General features: G+C 34.0%; 1 protein-coding gene across 1 annotated transcript in view; it reads right to left on the reverse strand.

Moving 5' to 3' along the window:
- Positions 1 to 12972, reverse strand: part of FSIP2 (fibrous sheath interacting protein 2) — a 126219-nt gene that overhangs the window by 85634 nt on the left and 27613 nt on the right. The window contains exons 9-11 of the mRNA XM_060016467.1: positions 10805 to 10894; positions 2635 to 2750; positions 1766 to 1811 (exon numbers count right to left, since the gene is read on the reverse strand). Coding sequence (XP_059872450.1) covers positions 1766 to 1811; positions 2635 to 2750; positions 10805 to 10894 — 252 coding nt within the window. The remainder of the gene's footprint in view (positions 1 to 1765; positions 1812 to 2634; positions 2751 to 10804; positions 10895 to 12972) is intronic.

Here is a 12972-nt window from a genome sequence, read left to right on the forward strand (position 1 = left end):
CCTCTTGCACTGCTGGTGGGAATGTGAATTGGTTCAGCCACTATGGAGAACGGTATGGACGTTCCTTAAAAAACTACAAATAGAACTACTATATGACCCAGCGCAATCCCACTACTGGGCATATACCCGGAGGAAAGCAAAATTCAAAAAGAGTCATGGACCAAAATCTTCATTGTACCTCTATTTACAATAGCCAGGACATGGAAGCAACCTAAGTGGCCGTCAACGGATGAATGGATAAAGAAGATGTGGCACATATATACAATTGAATATTACTCAGCCATAAAAAGAAATGAAATTGAGCTATTTGTAATGAGGTGGATAGACCTAGAGTCTGTCATACAGAGTGAAGTAAGTCAGAAAAAAAAAGACAAATACCGTATGCTAACACATATATATGGAATTTAAGAAAAAAAGAATGTCATGAAGAACCTAGGGGTAAGACAGGAATAAAGACACAGCCCTACTGGAGAACGGACTTGAGGATATGGGGAGGGGGAAGGGTGAGCTGTGACAGGGCGAGAGAGAGTCATGGACATATACACACTAACAAACGTAAGGTAGATAGCTAGTGGGAAGCAGCCGCATGGCACAGGGATATCGGCTCGGTGCTTTGTGACCGCCTGGAGTGGTGGGATAGGGAGGGTGGGAGGGAGGGAGACGCAAGTCGGAAGAGATATGGGAACATTTGTATATGTATAACTGATTCACTTTATTATAAAGCAGAAACTATCACACCATTGTAAAGTAATTATACCCCAATAAAGATGTTAAAAAAAATAAACAGGAAATGTAAAAGCTAAAAAAAAAATATTAGCAAACCATTTCATTAGTACATTAAAAGAATCATATGCCAGGATCGAGTGGGATTTATCCCTGTGATGCAAGAATGGTTCAACATATGCAAGTGGTTAACTGTAATACACCACATTAACAAACAGATCTGTGTTTTAGAAAGATTGCTTTACACCAAAATGTAGGGTGGATTAAAAAGATGAAGAGAGGTTGGAGGAAGGTTACTGAAATAGTCAAGGATGGAGGAAAGAAAGGCAGCAGTTGTGGGAATACAAAAGAGAGGGAAGGAGGAATGAAGGAGGTAGATTAGACAGAGAGTGGCAACTTGGGGATACAAAATTCAAGAAAGAGGAAGAGTCAAAGATAAGTCCAGTTTTGTGCCTGGGTAAAAACAGAAGGATCAAGAAGTTGAAAATTTTGATTTTTGTATTGAATTTGAGGTGGTCATTGGCCACTGGATGGAGGTGTCTAGTATTTTCTATGTGTGTATATAGGTTTTGCATGAGAGTGTTTTTAGTGACTTCCAAAAATCTAACAAGGTGCAGAAAAACTTAGTTATTGTATATTCCACTCAAGGGGAGATGGGAAATAGGATGTATTGTCTGTGGGGAATAGATGGCAGTGCAGTATGAGGACCTTCCTGGGCATATTTCTCTGTATTATAACCTACTGAACCATAGTATGTCAGTACCTTACTCTACCTATCACTATAAACAGCTACAGCAGAGACTCTAACTTTTCCACACTTTGCATATTTCAGAAGTCATACTTATCAAGCAATCATTCAAACATATAGGCTAATTATAACATCAAAATTCATAAACAGTTTTATACCATGCTTTATTTTCCAAAATAACCATGGTTTTTAAAATCCATGGTATAACAAGTAACTTGAGAAACCATATGGTGAAACCATAATTAGGTACTTAACAAACAACAGAACAATTATGAATGTTTTTTATTTTCTTACCTCTATTATCAGAAACACTTGATTTTTTATTTGTCTCTCCATCTTTCTATATGGTACAACATTAAAGATAAAAACATTCGTTAGTAACTTCACTTCTGAAAGATTTTGCCTTCTACCAATCAACCAAATTAATACAGATTTTCTTCCCTTTTATCTTCTAACTCTCTCATGAAAATTGTCTCAGGGACAATACTTATTACCAACCTCCTAGGACACCTTCCACAGGGATCTCAAATTTCACTAGTTCAAAATTGAGTTTAATATGCAGCCACGTACAAACTTTACCCTCTTCTAGTACTCCACATTTTTTTTAAAGACATGGTAATCTATTTAGTGGTTGGTTCTAAAACGTTTAGTCATTCAGTTTGTTTCAGGGAAATACAATCCAACCTATTCTAATCCAATCTAATGCTTTAAAAACACATTGCTAAGAATCAAAATAAAATTTATCATCCCAGACTCTCAACTTACTGTAATAACATTTTTGCATCTGTCTGCCCCATTAGACAATGAGTCCTCAAGGGGAAAGATTATACCGGATTCTTCTTTGTATCCTATGTGACCAATTTATTCATTTTCCCTTCCTTCAGGAAAAAGTCACAGGGCTTTGGCCAACAGTAGATGCTCAATAAATATTAGATATTGCAATTGCTAAATGTTTGTTTGGATTAGTTTCTACTAATGAGAGTGAGTGAGTTTAGCACAAAGGTAACTCAACACTTCTAGGGAAAGGGATCAGTTCTCATAAATAGATCCTAATATCCCTAACCAATCCATAACACGGTAGAGAGGGAGATGGTTCACAGAAGTAAAAGTTAACTAGATAAATTAATAATCACCATACAGAAGCTTGAGACATAATTTCATACCTTTTGTTCAGTATCATTATCTTGTACATCTGGTTGAGAAACAAGAGAAGGTACTGATGTTTTGGCAATATTCTTTGAACTACTTAGAGACCGATGAATGGTGTTTACAAAGGGTTCTAAAAGTAAATGAAAGAAACGGTATAGTTTTTAAAAGAACTCACTGAAGTATAATTTAATGGTTTAATTATAATTGGTTTAATTATAACTTAATTATTTAAATTGAATGGTTTCCTCAATTTAAAAATACATCTATAACTGTGAAGTCATCACTGCAACCAAAATAAAATTTCTAATACCCCTGAAAGTTTTCTCATCCACCTTTGTAATCCATTTATCTCTTTCTTCCCATCCTCAGACAACAGTGCTCTCTACCTCTTACACAAGATTAATCTGAATTTTCTAGAATTTTATATGAATGGGATCATATAGTATGTGATATATAGTATTTCTTGCCTGGCTTCTTTCACTCAGTATTGTATGTTTTAATAATTCATTCCTTTTTTTAAAAAATTTCTGAGAAGTATTCCATTGTATGGATATGCTACCATTCTTTATCTATTCACCTGTTGTTTGGGTTGTTTCCAGTTTTGGCAACTTACAAATATTTATGAACTTACCTGCACAAGTTTTTGTGTGGGCATACTTTTTCATTTCTATTGGGTAAATACACCTAGTAGTAGAATGGCTGGGTCATATGGTAAGTATATGTCTAACTTTTAAGAAATGCCAAACTGTTTTCCCAAGTGGCTGTACTATTTCATACCATTCAGCAGTGTGTCAGAGTTTTAATTCTCCCACATCCTTGTCAACACTTAGTAGGCAGAAGAAAGGAAATAAGATCAAAGTGAAAAAGAAATAGAAAAACAAGAGAGAAAAACTAACAGTTGACTCCTTGAGAAGTTCAATAAAACTGATAAAGCCAGATTGACCAGGAAAAAGAGAAGACACAAATTTCCATCATCAGGGAAATTAGAGATAACAGCATAACAGTCTATAGATAATACTAAAAATAACAGATTATGAAAATTTATAGCAATAAACTTATATGAAAGGGACAGATTTTCCTCAAAAACAATCAAATCTCATTCATGAATAAATAGAAAATATGAAGAACCTCATATCTATTAAAGAAATGGAATATATAGTTAAAAACATTTCTACAAAGAAAACTCCAGGCTCAAAAGACTTTACTTCTGAATTACACAAAATACCAAAGGAAGAATTTACACTAATTCTACACAAATTCATCCAGAAAATTGAAGAGCAGTAAACTCCTCTCCCAACTCATACTTTGATACCAGAATCACTCAGATATAAAAATCATTACAAGACATTACAAGAAAAGAAAAACTCAGTCAATATTCTCCTATGAATAAAGATGCAAAATCTATAAATAAATTGAATCTAATAATATACAATAAAAGATAATACATAATGAATAAGTGAGGCTTATTCCAAGAATGCAGGGTTAGTTTATCATTCAAAAATAAGCCAAAGTAACTTACTACAGTAAGAGAAAAGAGGAGGAAATGTAGACAATTATCTCAAAGATGAAAGGAAAAACTTGATAAAATTCAACACCCATTCATGATGAAACTTCTTAGTGAATGAGGAGTATGAGGGTATGTCCTTCCTTTGATAAAAGCTATCTTCAAATCTCCAGAACTATATTCTAATTTATATTGATCACTTGGCCTTATATTTTAGAACAAGATCAGGATGTACACAATCACCATTTTGTTCAGCACTGTTCTGGAGGTCCTGGCCAGCAAGAAAAAGAAATGAAAGGTGAACCCAAATAAAATCCCAGCTGACTATGTTGTAGAAACTGGAGAGCTGAAAAGATACATACATGCCAATGTTCACAGCACTGCTATTTACAGTAGTCAAGACATGGAAATAACCCAAGTGCCCATCAAAAAATGATTGGCTTAAGAAGATGTGGTGTATCATGTATGTGTATACACACACACGGAATATTAGGCGACCATAAAAAATAATGAAATATTGCTGTTTGCAGTAACATGGATGGACCTAGAGAATATTACGCTTAGTGCATTAAGTCAGACACAGAAAGACAAATACTATATATCACTTATATGTGGAATCTAAAAAATAATACAAATGAATCTATACAAAAGAGAAATGGACTCACAGACTTAGAAAACAAACTTAATGATTACCAAAGGGGAGAGGGAATAAGGAAGGGACAAATTAGTATTGGATTAATGGATACACACTATATTCATAAAAGAGATAAGCAACAAGGATTTACTGTATAGCACAGGGAATTATACTCAATATCTTGTAATAACCTATAATGGAATATAATCTGCCAAAAAAAACCCTGAATCATTATGCTGTACACCTGAAACTATTGCAATATTGTAAATCTACTATACTTAAATAAAAAAAATAAAATTTCTATGGAAATGCAAAGGCCCTAGAACAACCAAGTCAACTTAGAAGAACAACAAATGTTGGAGAACTCAAACTGCCCAATTTCAAGACTTATTATAAAGCTACAGTAATTATGAGAATGCTATTGAATATACTCACATAAGGACAAATAGACCAATAAAAGAAAAGAGCATGTCCAGAAATAGGTCCAACAATATATGATTACTTCATCTTCTCAAAGATACCAATGAAACTCACTGGTGTTGAAACAACTGAATGTGTTCAAGGTAAGACTGGATAGTCCAGTCTTCTCAGATAGCAAGGAAGCTAACAAAAATCACTAGGGTTGTGTCAAAAAGGACTCGAAAGTTATCTTGAAGGGGCCCTCACTGGCCAGAGCTGTCACAATTTCAACATTAGTAAGCACAGTAATAGAAAATTTTAAGCACATAAAATTTATATAAATCTGTGAATTCATAATGAAACAAAACTAATTGCTCACTGTTAGAAGATGCTACTGAAACAATACATTATTTTGAAAACTAATAAATGATGGTAAAATATTAAGCATCAGTCTGCTTTTCTCAAGTATCCTGTATCACAAAGTAACCAAATAGTAGTTGGGGGAAAGTTTCTTTTTATTAGAAATTTTCTAGCTAGTTTACGAAGAAGGAAAAATATCCCAATTTTGTAATGCATAATTAATGTGTGGATCAAGGCCTTGAACATAAATGGCTGCTAATATCACAAAGAGAAAGACAATGCAATATTATGTGTCTCTTGATGGAAAGATACACCATCATGTATGCATCAGTCTTGCTAAAGAAACTGAACCTGAAAGTGCATAGATTTAACTAATACTTTACAGGAAATACAGAAGAAATAACATATACCATATAGATGCAATCAGCAAAAATTCAGTAACTGAGGAGCTCAACAAGACAAGCAACTCAATTTCTTCAACAAATAAACTAATTTTAAAGAAGAGGAGGAAGGGAGGGAGGGAAAGAGAGGAATATATGGAAGGAGAACCTATAGATTAAAAGACTCAAAAGACATACAAACTATCGCAGTATGTGTCAATGTAGATTCAAAGTAACGTCAAAATACTTTTGTGACATTTATGAGATTACTGGAAAGCTGAATTGTAATTAGATATTTGATTACATTAAGGAATTATTATTTGTGCAATGTGATCATGGTATTGTGCTTACGCATTAAAAAAATAATCCTTATCTTTTAGGTACATACTGATATGTTGATGGATGAAATAATATGTGTGGGATGTGCTTTAAAACAATATGGCAGCAGGGAGAAGTTGAGGGCATAGACAAAACAAAACTGTTTCAGGAGTTGCTGAAGCTGAAAGATAGGCACATAAAGATTCTGTTGGTTTTTGCTTATGTTTGAAATGCTTAATAAGCCTAAAAAAAGTCATTAACAAAATTATGGAAATATGTGCCACAAATAAGACAAAAGATTAATGTCTTTGCCATATCAAAGAGAACTCATAGAAATGAACCTCAAATAAAAAGTAACAAAATATACAAACTATAAGGAAAAATGTAACATTTTATTATACTGAATTAAGAACTTCTGTACATCAAAAGATAAAAAAAGAATAGAAACATATTACAAATTGGAAGAAGATATTGCTATACCGTATATATGTATATAATAGAATGTGTGACCAAAAAAATCTTTCAAATCTGTAAAAGAAAGAAAAATAACCCAATAGGAAAATGGACAAGAGTTTTGAAAAAATAATTTCTCAGAAGAGGGAACATGACCCAGAAATCCCATATCAAGGCATATAACCCCTAGAGAATCACCTGTCCATGAATACCAGGAGATATATATGTATAGAATGGTGAAATATTGTTCAAATAACCAATACTTCCACCAAAAGAAAAACATATTAAATTGTGGTATATTTACACAATGGGATATTCACACAATGGGATAGGATTAGTACTGAAAGGAAATAAAATGTCAGACAATACATAGGTAAAACTTTTGAAATACAATGCTGAGTATAAAAAGCAAGTCACAAAACACTGTATACAATATCATACCAATTATATTAAAATACCTTAATAATGTTATCTATGTCCATCAGAACCATGGAGAACAACAGTTTTAAAGTTTTTTTGGGAAAAAAAAAAGCCTGACACTTATAATTCGATATCAAGGGTAAATAGTATAATTCAGGAATGAAAGTAAAATAAAAATACTCTCAGGTGAAGGAAAACTAAGATAATTCAGTGCCAGATAATTTGTTCTAAAAGAGATGCTAAGGGAAGTTCTACAGACTGAAGGAAAATGATACCAGAAAGAAACATGGGACCAGAAACATCAGGAATTAATGGGCGACCAAATTTGAGTAAATATGATAGGCTGTTCTTCCCCTATTTAGTCATTTAAATGATGATTACTCTGAGTGGCTGTTTGGTATATGTAGATGTAATACATAAGATCATTATAACAAAGGGGAGAGGAGTAAGGAGGCATATATAGTGGTAAGGTTTCCACATTCTACATAAAGAAGTAGAATATCTAGTTAGGGTTGACTGTGATAAGCTAAGTAAGTACACTGTTACTTAGAACAACCACTAAAAAATCTGTACAAAGAGACATAGTAAAAACAATAGCCATGAACAATTGGAAATCAAACTTTAAAAATACCATGTACAACAGTACCAAAAATGAAGCACTTATGTATACACATAACAACATATACAAGATTTCTATACTGAAAACTACAAAACACTTATGAAAGAAATCAAGGACTACCTAAAAGTCCTTGATTGGAAGGACCCTGTAAAGATTTCTTTCCCCCTTAAATCGATCTATAGATTGATTTAATATACTTCATTCAAAAATCCTGGCATAATTTTTGCAGTAAAGCTGAGTATAAAGTTTATACTCAGGCAAATGAATTAAAATCTCCATAAAAATTTTGAAGAAAAGTAAAGTTGCTGGAATTATGCTACATTTTAATAACAAGCTACAGTAATCAAAGACAGAGCAATATGGGCAAAGGGGGAGACACACTGATCAATCAGAAACAGAAACAGAAAATTAAAAGGCAAGTTACAGACTGAGAGAAAATATTTGCAAGTCACACCTGAAAAATACTTATATTCAGAATATACAAATAACTCCCAAAACTCAACAGAGCAAAAAGCTTCAACAGATACTTCACCAGGCAGGATTTACAAAAGGCAAACAGCATATGAAAAGATATTCATCATCATTAGCCATCAGGCAAATACAAATGAAAACCACAATGAGATACCATTACATCTATTAGAATGATTAAAATAAAAAGTACTGATAATACCAACAGTTACAAGGATGCACAGCAAACAGGGAATGCAAAATGCTAAAGCCACTCTGGAAAACAGTTGGGCAATTCTTTATAAACTTAAACATATACAACAATTCCTTGTTCACACAAAAAGCTTAATGTATACTTCTGATCTTTCTATTCATAATCACCAAAATCTGGAAACAACCAAATTTCCTTCAACTGATGTATACATAAATAAACCTGGTACATACACACAATGGACTACTACTCAGCAATAAAAAAGAGTCAACTATTGACAAATGAAATAATTTGAAAGAATTTCAAAGGCATGCTGAAAGGAGCAATTATCAAAAGATCAAATACGATATGATTCCATTTACAAGGCATTTTCCAAAGGAAAAAGAACTATAGTGATGGAGAACATATCAGTGGTTGCCTGGGCTTATTAGTGGGAGAGAAGGCGGTGTGACTGCAAAAGGACATTTTTGGAATGTTGCAAATGTTCTCACATGATTGTGGTAAAGGTCATACTAATTCATACGTGTGTTAAAATTCATGCAATTATATAAAAAAATTCCATTTTGCTTTAGGGTAATTTAAAATCCAAAATAAATTACCTCAGGATCTTTTTATGAGAATGAAAAAATACAGAGACAAGATCAGAAGCAGGAACTATAGAGAATTCTGGCCTCTGAACTCTGGATAGTTGCCAATTATAAAACGTGGGGGCAGACTGCCCATAAGAGTGTAAAGGTTGTGACACTGTATGGAGTTCATACTCAGTTCAGTGATGAGATGGAAACTAAGGAGGTTTGATTATGGTGAATGGGAAAGAGGGGCACTTTTAATATATAATGAATTGTGATATCACTACTGTACATTTCTAAAATTCACACAAAACAAGAATGATTCACTTGCCAATCTCTTAGAGGGTAGAAATAGATCCTCTCCCCTCCAGATATGTATTAATATAGTTTTAGAATTCATCTTTGTCTCCCAACTATGCTTAATTAAATTTATAGTTTTGATACCTGGACAACTGTCACAGATAGAGTGGTACCTTAGTGAGGCTGAAAATCATATTTTCCATCTATCATCCTTTCCTCCAATAACACTGAGATTTTTTTGACATCAGTAAGACCAGTCTGGCCTGCATTCAACACTAGACTTTTAGAAGACCATCTGCATGAGATAACTGCTTTAGAGACTGAGAATTTAGTTTTATTGTCTACATTTAGTAGATATGTGGCTTGTGTTGTCATAATTGTATGTGTTGTAAGTAACTCTTTGATATTTTATTTAAAAAATCTTCGGACTTTAAAAATGGGACCAAAAAATCTTTGGACTTCAAAAATCTTTGGTCTTTAAAGCTTAGAGCTGAATTAAGTAAACCTCAGTAGTCCTAAGTGGAAGACAGCCTCAGCTAACCCTATCTTATCCCAGAGACTTTATGAGACTAATCAAATTACACAGTCAGGGAAGAAAAGATTTTAAACTTTTTCTTTAGAATTTAACTGATAAAGACAAAGGGATTTAATTTTTATACTTTAATTTTTCCCTGGAAATTTAATATGGGAGAAGAATTCATATTGCTCAATTTCTAACAGTCTTTTTTTTTTTTTTTTTTTTTTTTGGTATGCGGGCCTCTCACTGTTGTGGCCTCTCCTGCCGCGGAGCACAGGCTCCGGACGCGCAGGCCCAGCGGCCACGGCCCACGGGCCCAGCCGCTCTGCGGCACGCGGGATCCTCCCGGAGTGGGGCACGAACCCGCGTCCCCTGCATCGGCAGGCGGACTCTCAACCACCGCGCCACCAGGAAGCCCAGTCTTATACTTTTGATAGTATATTATTTGGAGGCTATTTATGCTGTTGTTTGGGTTCTGGTCTAATCCAATGAGCTCTAATGGACAACATGAAGTAACATAGAATGATATAAATAAAGAAAGTGATATTTCACTGGGGTCCCTAGTGGGTTGAGTGAATGTACATAAACTTAATTTCTGACTCACTTCAGAGTTTTTTTTCTTTTTTTTAACATCTTTATTGGAGTATAATTGCTTTATATTGTTGGGTTAGTTGCTGCTGTATAACGAAGTGAGTCAGCTATACGTATACATATATCCCCATATCCCCTCCCTCTTGCGTTTCAGAGTTTTTAAAAATCATTTCGAGCAATATAAAAATTATCTTGCAATTTGTTACGTCCATGTATTTTTCATTCAGCAGCAATAGACCATTTAATTTGTCTAAAATGATAAGTTTAGAACACTAAATCTGTAACTTGAGATGAAATTCTGAAAGCAATAGAGGTTATATCATTGTTTGTAAGCATCACTCTAAATCTGTCATTTGACACCAAAGAACAGAGGAATTATCTGAACTTAAGCAAAAAAGGCCATCCAAATTCAGTCTTTCCCAAAAATACTATTTAATATTTCTTATCACAATATTAAATTACCATATGCTCCTTTATTTGCTTTCTGGTCATCAAGAGGATAAATTATCTTTATGTCATCATTACTCTTCTTTTTCTTCTTTGGAGAATAAGCTTAAAAAAATGCAACAAAACATTTATTTTTAATAATGATGATGACAGAATTACCCAAGACAGGCTCTCTTTTCATGCCCAATAGGAAGTGAGCCTATATGCTAATTTCTATTTAGGATTGTGGGGAGGTATTGGAGAAGATGGAGGAATGTGAAAAACGATTACTCTTCAAATATTATCCTTTCAAGTTAAAAGATAGAAGGACAGAATTTTCCTCTGACAGAGAGAAAAGCTATACCTGGCTCAACTGTAACACGCCATTTCGTCTTTGTAGAGATGTATACCAATATAGCTACTGGCTGGAGACCCACCAGCCCACAGTGACAATTGCAACTCTTGAATGTACCTCACAGCCTAGCATAAACAACCATATACATATTCCTCCTTTGTGATAAAGGAAATTATAGTTCCCGTTTCTAACCATTTAGGAGGGCAAAGGATCCTCACAGCATGTGCGCTCAATGGGTTTTCATTAAGGCTGTTAAATGTGAGAGTGATCTGTCTTCTCATTGGAGCAGGTTCACCCAATGTTCCTGTCCTCTCTTATTCTCTCTGTCCCTCTGGAAGCTATCTACTTGGTGGAAGATGACAATATTACTACAGAGGAATAATTCAATTTCATTTGTCACCTTGATAAAATAAATTAATTTATATCCCACTTCTTCAAAAAAAGGGATTTGAGGCAACAAGTGTTTAAAAATGTCTTCTTGAAACTCTTTTCCTATTAAATGAGAAAATCAATGGTTGTTGATGCAGGGATGTATATAGTTTCTAAAGTGATTTCTTTTTTGAAGGATGAAATTGCTATCATTATCTCAATGAGCTGAATAGACTGAATAGTCCATTCAGTAAGCATGCATGTATACAAACACACACAAAGATATACATATATACATACAATACTAGGTGCTCTGTGAAACAGAAAGGTGGGAGTTACAATATAATAGGTAATTAAGACAGTGGGAAGTATGGAATACATGTATTAAGAATAATACAAAGTACTATAAGTGATTCGAAGGACAGGTATCTTCCAATTACAGTTATCAAGAAAGACTTTTTGTAGTGTCACTTACAGTGGAGCTTAAAGAATTGTAGGAGTTACAGAGATGGACAGTGAGCATGTCATTCCAGGCTAGAAACTTGGATAAAGAGAGGCGCAGAAGTATAAAAGTTCACTTGTGTTTTAGGAACGGTCAGCAGTCTCGTTTGATTAGACAATGAAATTAATTGAATGCTTACTATGGGCTAGAACTCTTGGGCTCTTTATGGGATTTAGGAGTATTTTCTTCTCAGATGATGCAACTGTGATTCAAAGAGGTTAAATAATTTTGTTCAAGCTATTTACATGGCTAGACAATGGTAAAGCAGGACTTTGACTTCAGCAGTTTGGCTCTAGAGCCTAAGCATATCACCCCTAGATCATATCTGCCTTATTCAAGGAGGTAATGTGAAATAGTTAGGTTTGGGTTTGACCCTAGATGGTGATGAATGGTTGTCTAAGAAGTCTGAGCTTCATTTAAGAGGTAATGGGGATCTTTAAGTTTTGAGGCCAGGAGAAAAAAACTAGAACAGAGTTTTACATGTAATTATGTAGCAGTGTAAAAAATGGATCTGAAGTAGGTAAAAATAAGAGCCAATGGAGACTAGTTAGTAATATACTTAAGTGACAAAGGGAGGCTCTCACATAGAAACAGGATTGATGGGACAGAGATAGGATTGATCGGATGCTATGATGATAACTCATGGAAGATTATTATCTTCTTTCCTGATACATTTAGTCACAGATAATTAAAACAAGTCTACATTTTTGTATTCTGGCCATGAAATTTTAATATCATTAATTAATTTAATAAATCCTACTATAGTCTTAAAATGTTAAAAATAAAAGGAAGCTGGTAGATACTGGGCATAACAAAGTAATGACTTGATGTTCTTCCTTTAAACTTTCATTTCTTCCCTTTTTTTCCTTTCTTTGTTACTTTCTATCTTTCTCTACCTCCTCCTTTCCTTCTTCCCTGTGTTCTTTTCTGGTACTGTCTATTCTTTATGGCTGGCAAAATAGTAGAACACCATGTTGA

This window comes from Delphinus delphis, chromosome 7, assembly GCF_949987515.2.
Source record: "Delphinus delphis chromosome 7, mDelDel1.2, whole genome shotgun sequence".
NCBI lineage: Eukaryota > Metazoa > Chordata > Mammalia > Artiodactyla > Delphinidae > Delphinus > Delphinus delphis.